The sequence below is a fragment of the Gallus gallus genome, chromosome 17, assembly GCF_016699485.2.
Source record: "Gallus gallus isolate bGalGal1 chromosome 17, bGalGal1.mat.broiler.GRCg7b, whole genome shotgun sequence".
Lineage (NCBI taxonomy): Eukaryota > Metazoa > Chordata > Aves > Galliformes > Phasianidae > Gallus > Gallus gallus.
In genome coordinates, this window is record NC_052548.1 from 1367630 (window position 1) to 1383498 (window position 15869).

A 15869-nucleotide genomic window follows, 5' to 3' on the forward strand; every position below is an offset into this window, starting at 1 on the left:
ACTTTTGCCTGGGGCTGGGGATGGGAATGAGCTGCACGAGCCCTGCTGAGCTCGAGGGCCACGTTTAGGATTAACCCAAGTTGTGTCCACATTGGCATCATCCCCAGCTGTGGGCAAGGGCTGGCAGAGCCCCAGGGAGCCACTATCATGGCTGCTGTCCCCTACTTGCGGCCCCATCCCTTCCTAACACCTTGTGTGCCAGAAAATGCCCCGGGTCTCAGGCAGCCTCAGATTTAAAGCCACGGCTGCACAGTTTGGGAATTTCTGACACTTCCCACTACAGCATTATATTTTTCTGTAGCAAGAAAAAGGACTTTCCCCTCCATTCCCCTGGTTCCCTAAAATCAGAGTTGTTCCTGCAGGGCTATGTGCTGTAGGGCTGCTGCTGCACCACTCAGTCAGGAGGGATTGTGATGGGACAGTCTTCCCCAGGGTCCCTTCCCCAGGCTGGGGGACAATGGGGCCAAGTTGGGAACACTGCGATGCAGCAGTCGGAATCCCAGTGCTGTGCCAGTTCCTGTAGTTGGGAACCATCAGCTCTGGGTAAAAACACCCTAGAGAGCAGTGAGACTTATGGACTTGAATAAAGAAGGTAGATTTGAAGCCCAAGCTGAAATGCTAATGCTAAATGTTGAGTATTTTGCTTAATTCAGGTGCAGATCTCTCAGGCCAGTGGGGCTCTGGTTTCCCAGGGCAGCTCTGAAAAGGCAGGAGGATGGGTGACTCCCCCAGAGCTGCAGCATGAGCCGGGCTCCCGAATGTCCTCAATAGCAGAAGAGCTGCATCACACACCCTTGGATGTGCCATGTCGCTCATCCACACGCACCATTGTCAGCAGGAACTTCTTCTGCCTGTGGCACAGCAACACCCCAGGAAACCCCAATGCTCACAACAGGACAGCATTGCATGGCCCCAGCATCATCTAGGGGGTTGCTGGTGGAACTGGGAAGAAACCTCAGCCCAATCCACATGGCCCCAGGAATGGGTGTTTGTGCCGTCTTCATAAGCACAGGCTGCTCCCACCTTCCTCTTCCTCATCCTCTGTGGAGTAGAGCAGACCGAGAACCTGATTCCTCCTCCTGGCTGCAAACACATCCTTTCCAAAGGGCACAGCGCTGCCCTTCACCCTCCCACTGCAGCTGCACGAGGAGCTTGGGGCTAAAAACATGCAGCCACTGCACGGCAGTGCTCACAGCAGGTGCTTTCACACCCCCCCACCCCATGTCTGAAGGCAGCCAGCACAGCGTGCTCCAGGCTGGGAATTCACCATCATCACTCCTTCCCTCCCCCTGGCCCCAGCATTCAAAACAAACAGGAGATGTGAAAATGCAGCGTCCAGAAAAATGTGTGAACAAGGAAATGAAAAGGTGCAGCGGCTGCAGTGCTCAGGAGCTCAGCTGGGAGCCTGTGGGGCTGCAGCAAGGCATAACCAGCAGTTGGTGTGCATGGGTTTGTCGCCCTGCTGCCAGGTCAGGGCTGTGCAGGATGCGGTGATGAGCAGGATGGCACCCGTGGTGTTCAACCACCTATTGCACACAGGACCCCTTCTTCACCCTGGGCAGGAGCAGCCACAGGCACGAGGGCGCTGGTCCTGATGGTCCTGGGTCACTGCACACAGCTCTCCCACCTGATGGCCCAGGTGTTCTTCTCAGCTCATACCCATACCCAACCCTAACCCATACCTATACCCATACCCTTACCTGCACCCAACCCGTACTCATACCTATACTAAATACATAACCCATACCCATATCCATACCCGTACCTATATCCAGTGCATACCCATATGCATACCCCTATCCATATCCATGCTCATACCCATACCTATATCCAATACATACCTATACCCATACCCACACCTATACCCAACCTATACCTGTACCTAATGCCTGCCCATACCCATACCCACACCCCATTGCACACATCTCCTGTACTCCACTGCCTTTATTCCCAAGCATATTTTCCCAGCCATAGGCATTCTGCAGCCAATCTGAAGCTGGAATGCACATTCAGGTGGCAAAGGGGAGAGCTCTGCTTGGTGTGAAGCAGTGCAGCCTTCAAAGCTCACTGCATGTAGGGGATGGCCCAGCTGAGGGACCAGGGTTTGAGCACTGCAGAGCGGGAGCCAGGCAGACACCCAGAGGCACCACGGCACAGGGCTTGTGCTGAGCTCATCTCTGCCCTGAAGGCAGTGCCGGGAGTTCCAAACTCCCTCTGTGTGAGCTGTCAGAGGCCGTGCAGGTGACAGAGTGGTGAGCAAACCAGGTGTGGCTGCTTCCATGCATTAAACATCCATCCCATCCATTATCTTTAACAAACAGAGCACTGACTTCTTCCCCGACTCAAAAAAAAAGAAAATATTGTGTCCTTTAAAATTTATTAGTTTCTGTTTTACGAACACTTTCCCAGAGGAGAAAGCAGAAGTGATGAACCTCCCATGCCAGCCCACACCATAAACGTCTCCTGCACCTTTGCAACGCCACAGAGGAAAATGCCATCACACAACCACTGGGAACACTGCGAGCCTTGGCACCAGCGCCAGCCCTGCTCCTCGGTCTGTCTTTGCAGGAGAGGTGCTGCAGCCTCTGAGTGTCCTCGTGGCCTCCTCTGGACCCGCTCCAACAGCCCCACGTCTTTCCTGTGCTGGGGGCCCCAGGCCTGGACGCAGTACTGCAGATGGGGCCTCACGAGGGCAGAGCAGAGGGGGACAATCCCCTCCCTGCCCGCTGCCAGCCCTCTGTGGGTGCAGCCCAGGGCGCTGGTGGCCTTCCGGGCTGTGAGCGCACACTGCTGCTCGTGTCCAGCTCTTTGTGCACCAGGACCCCCAAGTCCTTCTCTGCAGGGCTGCTCAGAGTCCCCTTAGGAGAGCCCGAATCCTTATGGGATACCCTGACTGTCAGCTGTGCTTGCTCCCTATCACACCTATCAGCCCTGAGTTACAGCTGTCAGGTAGGAGGAAGCTGTCTGGGTGGGAAAGCGTTCCACTGTCATAAGAGGAGAGAAGCAGTGTCAAGAGCCTCCTGAAACCAGAAATCAATCTGGTGACAACCACAAACATCTCAGCTGGGTTAACAAATGGAACAGTCACTCTATCTGCTCAGTCTGCACAAAAAGAAGCCCCAGACTGCACAGTTTCCCCCCAGGGAGGAGGAAGCTCCCTTCTGCTGTGCCCTGCACTGGGTGCCAGCAGACCCCAAGCTCCCCAATGTCAGCAAAGGTCCCCCAGCCCTGCAAGGCTCAGCCTTCACAGGGGAGACCCAACGCAAAGGAAAACAAACAAGAACCCCAATCAGGCAATACGTGCACTCCGCTTCTGCCGCTATCATCGGGTGCAGCTGAGCTGTTGGGGTGGCAGCCCCGTGCTGGGATCAGGGCACCGCAGAGCCGAAAACAAACAAACAGTTCGAGTTAATGGGGCGGCAGTTATTTTTGGCCTGGAGGGAGTTCACACAGTGCGTGTTGTTGTAGTAAATAACTGCGAATGGAGCCGGCGGCACGGGGAGAGGGGTGGGATGGGCTGCGCCTCACCGCCTCGGTGCCAACAGGAAGCAGCGCCGCGGGGACACCTCCATCGTCACCTCCTCCTCCGGCACCCACAGCGGAGGGCCGCGGGCGGCCGTGGGTGATGCCGGGAGCCGGCAGTGCAGGCACTGTGGCCGTACCTGGCACGGGATGGCTGCACCCCACCACTATTGCACGCAGCACGGACCCACGCTTGCTGCTCCGCTGCACCCCAAGTGCCGCCTGCAGCTCCGCACTGCGCCCAGCTGACACTGCACCGCAGCGATGCGCTCTGCCCTGCGGGACAGCGGTGCTAACACACCCACAGGGCCTCCGTGTGTGTGGAGATGAGCCCGGTCCTCACTTTTCCTTTTTTTTTTGGAAAGAGTGATGACACCATTGGGTGTCTGGGATATGAAGCCTGGGTGCCCGCAGAGGATTTCAGAGGCGTTGGCTGGCCTGCCTGACTCTCTGAATGAGATGCAAGGCTCCTTACAGGCAGCAAGCACACATAAAATCAAGTGGCACATCATCTCAGGAGGATGGTTACCAGCAGCCCCCCTGCATTGTCTGTAATCTTTAGAGCCATAACACTGAGGAACAGAACACAGCCTGCAGCCGCAGCCCCAACAGAAGCAGGGTGCAGCCCCCGCTGTGCCACACAACCGGGAACACCACACAGCCAGAGGCTGCTGGGGGGGGGGCACTGGGATTGGACCAGAAATAAAAGCAGGCACTAAACCCACTGCCATCTCAACGAGGAGAGGGAAAAAACAACGGGGGTGTGCAGACCTGGTGCGTCCCACAGCCCCGCAGTGTCCTCGAGTTCCTGTGGGTGAGCACTACCCGGGGTGTGCACTGCTCTGTGACCGCTGCTGGGGATGGGGCTCACTGCTGGGATGGTCCCATCAGCCTTTGGTTGCATTTGTGATAGAAATCCTGAAAGCGCTGTGTTTGTAGACCCATAAAAGGCTTCCCCAGGGGGAGATAAGAATTGAAGACAACTGGCCTTAATGATGTTGGAGAGATTTACGGGATCACCTTAAAAGGATTTATTGGAAGGCTTTTATAATGAGCAAATAATTAGCGGATTTATCTGCTTTTAGCTGCCTTGCTGTTTTACAGCCTTCGTGAAACCCTTTCCCAGCATTTTCAATAAAGTACGATTCTGCCTTACTGGGCTCTGAAGTAAAACATTCCACTTTCCAGCAGTCACCAGTGGGGCTGGGAGGCAGTGTGGGGTCTTCAACCTCCAGCATCCTGCAGTGGGGCAGTGGGTCCTCCCCTGGCCGTGCCCAGGGACTGTAGGAACCACTATGCTACCGAAGGCATAGAAGCACAGAATCCTTCCAGTTGGAAGGGATCCCTAAAGGCCATCTGGCCCAACTTCCCTGCAAGGAATAGGGACACCAACGGCTCCATCAGGTGCTCAGAGCCACGTCCTCCTGGGGTTACTGTGCTACAGGGCAAGAAAGCTCCTGGCTGCCCAGGAAGCACCCTGGGATGTCTGCCCACGCCATGGGATGGATGGCAGCAGTGTGGGGATGTACATTTAGGAGCAGGGATGTGGATCACAGCTGTCCGTCTGGGGTCACGGCTGTGGCAGGAATGGGAGGCTATTCTTGGTTTTAGGGTCAAATCATTCAGTAAAGAAGCAGAAAAGGATGAATGAGCTAGGGGGAGCAGGTAGCAAATGGCACAACCACACATAGCTCACAGCCCTGCAGGGACTCAGAACAACAGGGGGATGTGGCTGATAGTGAGGAGGGTGTTGGTAATTCATAGCCCCAAAAAAAGGCTAAGGAAGAACAGGACTATGGGAAGAGCCAAATCCTGGGCAGGTGGTGCTGGAAGGAACCAGCCCCAGCTTCCCCCTGCAGATTGGTGCCTGTTGTGCAGGACTGGGGCAGCCAACACGGATGAGAAGCCCACTCTGGGTCCCAGCATCCTCCTGCAGACCCAGGAGCGGCGGGGAAAACAGGCATTGATGGGTTCTCCCTGTACTGTGGGAGTCAGCCGGGCTGGCTCTGCGTTGGTTATGTGTGGGGCTGCAGATAAGAGGCCCGGGGTGCTGTGGGAAACAGGAAGAGCTTATCTCCCATACCAAGCTGCTCCTCCCACCACAGCCTCACTTTCTTCTCGCTGCTTTCCCAGTCCTACACGGTGCAGAATGGGCTTCGTGCTCTGCTTTGTGCGTGAGCCCCGAGTCTGGATCTCATCAGGAGATGAAGTTTAGCACCAGGACAAGCCCACAGACATGTCCATCAGGGGGTCAGGGCCATGCCATGTGCAGAAGTATCAGGACAGAACCCCTGAGAAAGGCTAACCTGTAGGTGACTTCCATAGAACAGCTTCTGCCCTGGAAAGCAGCAGCCCGAAGTGCAGACATGCTGCTTATCCCTCAGTCCTCGGATCCCTGGCACAACCCTGGACATGAGGCTGGGAGCCTTCTACTGCAAATGTAAATTGGTTCAGTTCCTCTGCTGCTGAGCACCGCCTGTGAGCTGCAGCTCAACTGCATGGGACAGCTTAATAAAGAACACTCGGGTGCATTGGTGTTGGAGCCAAAGATTCCCCCAAAGCAGGACCACAAATGAAGGTGAGGCTGAACGCAGCTCCAAGGCTCCCCATGGTTCTCCAGCTGCAATTAACCCATAGCATTCGTTATTCACCTCCTGGCTGCACATAGCAGCACTGAGGGCTGTCCCACAAGGATCACAGCTGGGACAAAGCTTTGCCCTGGGGCTGAGGGTGAGCTTGTCCTCCCACTGCTCCACAGCTCTTTGGGATGCTCCACACGGGCTCTGGTAACCAGTGGCAGCTCCAAGCAGTGGCTCTGAGACACCAGAAAGCAGTGGGACATCACGGTGTGGTGTGTGGGGCTGGAGACATCTCTGCTCGGATTCACCACCAACACCAACAGGGATGGGGCTGCCGGGACACACGAGAAAATGCCCTGACCCCGGCGAGGAGAGGTGAAGGGGATTAAAGGGAGGGATTAGCAGAGAAAACTGAAGGTCGTCCGCAGTGAGAAAGAAAGGAGGCAGCGGCAGTGAGGCCGGCTCTGCCCCACACCCCGGCTCCCAGCAGCTCCTTTGTGCCTCCGCTGACCCAGGGATTATGAGTGTGGGAACGGGGTCTGCCAGGGTACCCCATGTGCTCACAAAGGCAAGAGCAGGACTGGGGTGGGGGAGAGGTTTGGAGAGACGTGCTGCCGCTGCGGCTCTGCGCTGGGGCTGGCAGCGGTGCTATGGTGAGGGCAGGAGCGTGGGGCGGCACTCCCAGCCCTGTGTCTACATTGAAGCAGGAGTGGCTCCAGCACCAAAAGCAGAGCCCTCTGAGCCTTCAGTGAGAAAACATGGGACATCAGACATCAACGGGTCTGCCAACCAGTGGGAGCTTAGATATCGGCCAGGTGGGCGTATTTAGGTTCCTGTCCACTGGAAACCTCAGACACTCAGTGTCCTCTCAAACACCCACCTTTCCTCCTCTTATCCTCACATCTGACCAAGGTGCGCTTCCAGCCATTGCTGTCCATGAGGATGTGCTCTACTGGAATTCCCATCGCCCTCAGCTCTCCTCTGTAGCCCAGCAAGGCTGCAAAAAGCCACCAGAAACCTCACGCTAAGAAAACAAAACCCAAAATGCAGCCACTCGACGGGACTCAAACCCTTCTATCAGGTGATCTTAATGCTTCTCAGACATTAATTTATAGTGAAATGGGAATCAGGGGTGAGATCAGCGCTGGAATCAATGCCCAGGTGGATATTTGTTGGATATATAGTGTTGCAGACAAATGGGATCAAAGCTTATCAGTTATGAGCACATTGGAGGAACACAGAGCAGATACTGTGATTAAGAAACAAAATTTCAAATGCATCACAATTTGCCTAAAAAGAAATTCCCAGGAAGCACAGTGCCACTGTGACAAACAGGCATTATTACAATCCACCTCCAAAGCCATTAGCGTGCACACTTCAGCTTTCAAATAACTCCCATTAACTCCAGGAGATCAGTCCGAAGGATTAGTAAATAGATTAGCTGACGTCGGGGCTGTGTTCTGCAAAATGGAAAGTGCTCTGTAACTGCTCTGCGTTGTTACAGGATAATTGCAGGGATCCTCCAGTGAGCAGCGTGACTTCTCCACTTATACTGCCAAGCACCTCCCAGCTGTGACATCAGCCAGAGCACTTTTTCTCTCTTTTTTTTTTTTTAGGAAATTGGTGAGCACAGATGCAGCCATGCAAGCAAAAATTAAAGAAGTTGGTATTGCCCTTTATTAAGTGTACTGGGAGAATGAACAGGCAGAAAGAAAGCGCATGGTGCAGCTGGCACAGACAGAGGCTGCCACCTTTGAGACAGCCCCAGCCCCCTGCAGCCCCCCTGCACGGCTCCAGGACCTGGTGCTCGGGGAAAACCCAGTTTTGCATTTGCTGGCACTGAGACCTGGTGCTCAGCTCCTCTTCCTCCCCTCGCCCGCCCGCAGGAGCACATCAAGCCCATACCTGGGTGATGCTCTCAGCACAGGCTCCTCGGGTTCACTAAGTGCACACAAAAACCAAACCAGAACAGAACAACCGAGCAGTGAGTGCGGAGCACCGGCCTGCCTTCCCTCTTTCTAACCCCCACTGGATGTTCCTGTATGCCAGTGACCACAAAGAGAGCCCCACTGTCCCATCAGCCCTTCCCAGTGCCAGGGCCCCATTGGCTCCACCGGCGCTGTCCCTGGTGCCAGCCCTGGTGCTGCCAGCCCCAGCACGGCTCCCATCTCTGCTGGGGGTTAACGCCGATGCTCCCTGGGAAACCATGTGCGCTCCGCTTACTTCATCTCATGCATGGTGACTAATTCCACCATTCAGAGCCTTGCCGATGATGAAAACAAGCGGAACGATCAGGAAGGAAATTAAAAATAGCCCTCATGTGGCACTGTGTCAAACGCTCATGTTTAGATTTTAATTTTATTTTTTGATTCCCAGTTTCTTTGATAAAATATTTTCCCATGCTGACTCCATGACGAACGTCCCCTCTGTTCCTGATGGATGAGTTGGGCTGCATTGGTCCCACATCGGGAGCTCTGCGGTTCTCCCACATCCCCACCTATGGGACCCAGAGGTCGCTCAGCATCACACACCAGCCTGGAGGTCAGGGCTTCACCTTTTGTCACCAGTCCCAAAACACACAGGATGGGAAGGGCAACCCTGCCTGACAGCAGCACTTGGGCAGGCTGCTGAAGCCCCCTGGTCAGCAGGCAGGAACACTCCCAACAAACTTTCCTCATTTTCCAAGTTCTGTATTTCTTGCAAACGTTTGAACCAAAATGAAAGTCTCAATTTTCAAAATCTTTGGACCAATATTTTTTTTTCCTCCTCTCCTCTCCTCTCCTCTCCTCTCCTCTCCTCTCCTCTCCTCTCCTCTCCTCTCCTCTCCTCTCCTCTCCTCTCCTCTCCTCTCCTCTCCTCTCCTCTCCTCTCCTCTCCTCTCCTCTCCTCTCCTCTCCTCTCCTCTCCTCTCCTCTCCTCTCCTCTCCTCTCTTCCTTTTTGCAAACCTCAAATCTAAATCAAAGATTTACACTGCCTTTCCCATCAGGACCAGCTACTTGCATTTGGGTTTTATTTCAATTGTTACTCTGTAGTTTTTCCTTTTCAGACACCTTACCACAGGAGCAGGCGCCAAGAATGAACTGCCAACGTTTCATTATGAAGAATCACTGAGTTGCAAAAATAGGAAACAGTGCTCATTCCTTGGGCTCCCACCATTCATTCACCACCGGTGAGGAAACACAAACATGTACAGCTTCTCCGTTTAGGATGATGTACTGAAATGCTGCGTGTTAAATATGCAGCAACAGTGTGCTGGGGGTCGGGATCTGGTGGGCACATTGCATGGAGTAGGGACGTTCTATTCCCAGTGGGATGGGGGCTATGGTGGCCACATATGCCACATAAGGTAGCTTAAATGTTCTCTGATGCAGAATCATAGGATACCTCCAAATGGAAGGGACCCACAAGGATCACAGAGTTCAACTTGTGCTTCCACACAGGATTACCCACAGCCCAAACCATAACAGGTCACAGAATATCTTGAGTTGGAAGGGAATGTCCTGAGTCGCAAGGGAAATGGCACACTGGGTGTTGACAGCAGTACTGGGAGAAAGCCCATACTGGAAGCACTCCCAATGGGTTAGGATCTTGGCTTTAGGTACAGCTGGTGTTCAGGCTCCACCTTGGACCCTGGGAGCTCTGGCTGCCATACTCCAGGTCTGGGGCACCAGGGACACCTCCACAGATGCTTCTTGTAACCAAACCTGGCTGGCTGCTTGGGCTGAGTAGGTCTTTCCCTACACATGGGACTACCACGTCTTCATTTTAGTTTGGAATTAAAAATAACTCTCCTATCATACAGCAGAAGCAAGCATTCTGAGTCCCTGATTTAGTTTGGATGTTGACTTTGGTGTTCCAGGAGGGGCCTTTTCCCCCTTTGGGTTACAGAGGAGGATAAGCAACCCATTCTCATGGAAACTTCTCCACCAAGAATGGCCAAAGTGAAGCCAAAAGACCTTCAGCCCAGCTCTTCTGGCCATACCATTGATCCTCCTTCAAAATCATTTCCACACTCATAACCAATTCTCACATCCATACCCAGCTCCAGGCTGCCCAGAGCTGTGGGTGCCTCAATGCTGGAGGTGCTCAAGACCACGGATGAGCCCTGGGCATCTTGAGCAAGGGGGGTGCAGCAGCCCATGGCAGGGGTGGGGCTTGGGGGCTGTAAGGTCCCTTCCAACCCAACCATGCTGCGATTCTAAGACACTGCCCATCTACAAGACCTATTTCCTCCCACCAGGCATCATGTCTTGGCCTGGGCTGCTTCCTTCACAAATAGAGTCAGCTTTGTCCTTCCTTCCATCAGAGCTTTGCCCATCCTTCCATTCCACCTCTGAATGATGGCAGCATGGCCCCAGGCACCAGCCCTGGAGAAGGACTCTCCCTTTAAGGAGAAAGGCAAAGCATTTTGTGCATGGATTTGTGCTTGTTTTGTCATGGGACACATTACCATGAACCCAAAAGAGGAAGGAAAAAGGGGGGGGGGGGAGCTTTTGCCTTTCTGGTGGGAACAGCATTTGAGCTAACTTTGTTTCCCTTGGGGAAAGGCACCAAAATAACAGAGGAAGGGGGGTGTGTTGGGGGGGAATGAAGCTAAAACAGCGATGTAATCTGCCTGGGAAAAAAAGCACTCCCAGCATTGCTGGTGAGCCCAGCCGCCAGCCCGCCGCTGCACAGAGATGCATGGGAAGAGGGCAGGCCATTGCCACTGCATGCTGCTGGTGGCACCCAGCCTGCATGTGGGGACAGCCACCTGCCCCAGCACCGTGCCTCACATCTCTCCTGCAGAGCCAGAAGTCGGCCCCATGCAGCTGCCCCCCCCAGTGATCACACCATTTATTCTCACTGTGCTCTGACTCTCCTTGAGCAACGTGGGCCATGAGCCCACAGGAAGCGTGCCAAGCAGGGCCATGTCCGGTATTCCCATGTAGGACGGAGGTTCCCACCTCCTGATGCTGATCCCGACATCCCGAAGCCCGCAGGCAGCAGCTGAATGCTGCTGAGTGTTCCCTACAGAAACCTGCAGCCTGCGGGCACAGAGCAAAACCCAGCTGGAAAATGCACTACCTGCCCCCGAGATGACCACAACAAAGGAGCTGTCAGCACAAGGCCAGGGAGCAGAGCTGCTGTTACTTTGGGGCGTGCAACCTCCTCCATGCGTGGATGAAGTCTCCTTGTCAGAATGGACTGCATTTTTGCTGTGTGCTCCGTGGGTTGGGGGGGGGGGGGGGGGGGGGTCAGATCACATTTGTTTTTGAACAATGTCCCTATCTCCCTGTTCTACCTCTCCATGGGGGCTGCTTTTTCAGGCTCTCTGCTCAGGTGCCAGCACTCTGATCAGGAGCTCCTGCATTCCAACACCTCACCTTACGTTTTGCTTGCTCAACTTATCTGCATCTCCTTACTGGCTTTCCTAAGGCTGCAGCTCCATTTCCCAAAGAACCACGCTTGACTTAAACCACCCGTCTGGAACTCTGCGTGTTCTGCGTGCAGAGTGCTGTGCTGGATGAATGGAGAGGGGCAGCAGGGGACCTGCACAGGCGCCCTCATTGCGCTGCGCTGAGCGTAACCAGATCAGTTTTATTAATAACACAAAATTGAATAACAATTACAGCAATGGAAGTAAACACAAAACCAAACAGCTTCAGGATGCAACACTCTCTGCCTCTGCCCTGTAGGGAGCTCAGGAGCCTCTCTATGAATTCAGGTGGGGAGCAGTCCTGGCCTGCAGATCAGCTCCTCTTCAGAACTGAAATGAGACACACAAACCAACTGGTCACTGCAGAACCCGGAGCACTGGCGCTTCTGCCCTCCTTCCTCCCCTTACCCAGCAAGGCTCTTAGGGCACTGGGAAAGAGACATTTGCTCTCGGCCAGCCTCTAGTGCCTGGTTTCTATCACAGTGTTGATTTTCGGGCACTTACAAATGGATTTTTTAATGACCAAGCCAATCTCATTCTGGGTACCGAATTAGGACTCAGTGTTTCGCCACAGAGCTTTGGATGAATTGACTGCTGAGATTTGACTTGTGCCCTTGACGAAGTCCTTAAGCAGCTGTTTCAAAATGGTTCTTTAAAAAGCAAATAAAATATCTGCCCAGTTGCCTCCTTGTGCACGTGCTTGTGTGAGCTGGCTGACTTTTGCTCCTGCTCACATCCTGCAGCCCAGCCCACAATTACAGGGCCGTGCAGGTGTGTGGTTATGGCTGGAGAACAACGCAGCTGGATGTCGGCACCTAAATGGGAATGGGGAGAAAGCACCCTCTGGCTTTAGGAGGTGCTGGGAGGCAGCAGGAGAGACAGGGCCTGGCCGTGCAATGGGGAGAGTCCCAGCCCTTCAGGGCTACAGCGACACAGCCCAGCGCTGCTCTCCCTCTGCTTCCAGCAGTGAGCACAGCGCAGCCCAGAAGCGACGAGCTGGGGATGGACAGGGAACGGCTGCACACATCCCTGCCCCTGTGCTCTGCACTGCCTGCTGCCACGTGTTGAAGGAGCTCGAGCAGAGCCGGATGCGCCCCGCACACCCCTCTGCCCGCAGGAGCCCCCCCAGCACAGCCCTGCACTGGGATATGGAGTTCAGGCGCTCTCGGAGGCGGTTCTGTGAGAACATTTCTCAGAGGGCAGTGCACTTTTATCCGAAATAATTTTCCATTCCATTTATATCTATATAATAGGAGGTGGCGCTGGGGTCCGAGTTTTCCATGGCCCCGGCCCTCATTTCCCTGGCCAGGCTGACCCCTACGCAGCTTCCCCAAGAATAACAGAGAGAAGTTCAATGGGACAGAAGGAGCCGCGGCCCTGCGCTCCCACTGCTGCTGTGGGCACACGGACAGGGCGGCTCGCCGACCAGAATCCATACACTGACACACCTAAGGGAAGAGCTGCACCCGGGAAGAGGTTTCCAAGAGAATAGAGCTGAGGAACCCCCGGTGCTGCTGCAGCTCCTGAGCAGTCCTGTGGCACTGTGCTGCTCAGTACTCGGATGCCGGGGAAACTATGGTCTGATTCTCTATAAAAGGAGAAGTTATTCTTTCTGTTCAAAATATTTTGATTAAAAAAGATATACTTTTCCTTGAACAAATGTGGCATTGGAAACCATTTTGTCACCTGGCTTGTTGTTAGAAGGATACTATTTTGGACAAAAAGTGTGTTTTACAGAGCAAGGGGCAGTGGCCACACTGGAAGCCTCTTCTGCACAATGCACAGCCTGGCCTTCCACGTGGGCTGCCAGGGACCACCCTGCCCTGGGGGCTGTCACCCTGCAAGTAAGGAAACCTGCAGCAGGGACACAGAGAGAGACAAAGAAACCACACGGAATGAGTACAAGGAACAATTGGCAGAAGTGGGGAAAGAGAAAGAGCTAATGGCTGCTGCACGCAATGCCCTATAGCCTTGTGTGATGGGGGGACTCCACTGTCCTCATCCTTAAAATAGAAAGAATACATTAATATTGATAAGCAAAAGATAAAGACTGGAGTTTCACAAAGCTGCCGGTTCCACAAGTGTTTCCATCACTCACTGGAATATGCTGACAGGAGAAGGATCTACAGGAGAAGGACCTGGGAGTTCTGGTTGACCAGAGGTTGACCAGAGGTTGACCAGAGGTTGGCCAGTGGTTGGCTATGAAGCAGCAGTGTGCCCAGGTTGCCAGGAATGCAAACAGAACCCTGGGATGCATTACAAAAAGTGTGGCCAGCAGGGTGAGGAAGGTGACGCTCTCCCTCTGCTCTGCCCTGGGGAGGGCACAGCTGGAGCACTGTGCCCAGTGCTGGGCTCCCCAGCTCCAGGCAGACCAAACTGCTGCACAGAGCCCAGCGCAGGGTGCAGAGATGGTGGGGGCCTGGAGCACCTCCTGATGGGGAAAGGCTGAGAGCCCCGGGGCTGTTCAGCTGCAGGAGGGAAGGGGAGAGGGAATCTGACCATCCCCAGAGGCATTCAAGGCAGGCTGGACGTGGCTCTGGGCAGCCTGGTCTGGTGGTTGGTGACCCTGCCCTTAGCAGGGGGGTTGAAATTAGATGATCACTGTGTTCCTTTTCAACCCAGGTCATTCTATGATTCTATGACCAATGCTTATAAATATCTAAAGGGAGTGAGGAGTGCCCTGACCCCACCTCCACAGCTCTCTAAAGCAAACCAGTGAGCCCTGAGCCCAGAGCTGCACTGTTCTGAGGCCGCCTGCACGCCTCCTGCTCTCCTCATGCCACGATCCTCAAGTTGGCAGCAACATAATAAGCACTCCTCCAAACTTCCTAAATGTCAAGAAAATATTTACAGGGCCCACTTCTGCGAAGCGTGCACGCCAGCCCAAAGGGCACGCATGCACACTTTGCTGGGTGCTGCCTGGCATGCTTTTCACAGTGATATTTATTAAACATTTGCGGTTTTCCTGCTGAAAAACCCAGTAAGAGATGAATGCCAAAAAGTGGCTCCTCTGGGGCCGGAGCTGTCTGGGAGCCAGGACACAGAGCGGCTGCTCCGTCCACAGCACAGGAGTGCTGCTGGGGGAATCCGTGCTGCGCTGAGCACTCTCTGTGCCGTGCAGAGACGGAGCAGACTCTAACCCTAACCCCAGCCCTAACTCTAACCCCAATGTTAACCCTAATAGGGGTACTGATGGAGATTCTAACCATAACCCCAATCCTAATCCTAACCCTCACCTTAATCCCAACTCTAACCCAAACCGTAACCCTAACCTGAACCCAAACCCAAAGAGGGGTTCTGACGGAGAACCTAACACTAACCCTAAGTCCAACCCTAACCCCAACCCCGAATCTAACCCTAAACCTAACCCTAATCCCAATCCTAATCCTAACCCTAACCCCAACCCTAAACCAAACTGTAACCCTAAGACCAACCCTAAAGAGGGGTTTTGATGGAGAACCTAACACTAACCCTAAGCCCAACCCTAACCCCAACCCTGAATCTAACCCTAAACCCAACCCTAACCCCAACCCTAACCCTAACCCCAACCCTAAGCCAAACTGTAACCCTAAGACCAACCCTATCCCTAACCCTAACCCCAGCCCTAACCCCAACCCTAAGCCCAACCCTAACCCTAACTCCAGCCCTCACCCCAAGCACAGACCCTCCCCCGCGACTCACTTTGCATCCTGTATCCCTCACTCCCACCAGCTGCCGAGCTGCACGGCCCGGCACCGCGCTCAGCACACAGCCCTGTCGCAGTGCGCTCTGGGTGTGCATGGACAGGCGGAGGAGATGGGCTCAGTCCCCCCGGTGTGCCCTGAGGGCAGTGCTGCACCGCAGTGCTCATCTCCAGCTTCCACGACAGCACTTAATTGAAAGTTTTCTAATGAGCTGTTTAAATAGTAATTAGAGGCCGGCGCTGAAGAGGGAGATAAGTCTTGTGGGTATCTCACCCTGCAAGAAAGGACCCGATAAGAAAGAACTGAATGATTTTCTTCTGGGATCAATTCCAAAGAGCAATTATCCCCTTGATACCATGCTACTTAAACAGGAATGGATTGAAAAAACACTTTGCCAGAGCTGGTGGTGAATGGGCCGCGTTCCCAGCGCCGCACAGGGGAGGGCCGGAGGCTTCCTGCCAGCACCTGAGATAGGAGATGATCCAAGCGGCGCCGATACCGCCTTGTGTTTACAGAACATAATCACCAACTTTGTGAAAAGCTTCATGCAGGTGGGAGCACCACCGGCAAGACGAGCTCTGCTTCCCGACGGGTTCCCATCTCAGTCGTTTCCTTCTAACCTCAGGTGCTGTGCGCCAGCCATGTGCCACCGCGCGACTGCAGGC

The 15869-nt window shown here is 54.2% G+C and overlaps 1 protein-coding gene across 44 annotated transcripts in view; it reads right to left on the reverse strand.

The window, feature by feature from the left end:
- EXD3 (exonuclease 3'-5' domain containing 3) overlaps nucleotides 1-15869 on the reverse strand; it is a 246106-nt gene that overhangs the window by 34602 nt on the left and 195635 nt on the right. For 7 of the 44 annotated variants that reach the window (XM_040649184.2, XM_025141488.3, XM_025141487.3 and 4 more), the window contains one exon: nucleotides 11652-11851. The exons of the other annotated variants lie outside the window; for them this stretch is intronic. In XM_040649184.2, coding sequence (XP_040505118.1) covers nucleotides 11846-11851 — 6 coding nt within the window. In that variant the 3' untranslated portion in view covers nucleotides 11652-11845. Of the gene's footprint in view, nucleotides 1-11651; nucleotides 11852-15869 lie in introns of those variants that run through there. 44 annotated transcript variants of the gene reach the window in all.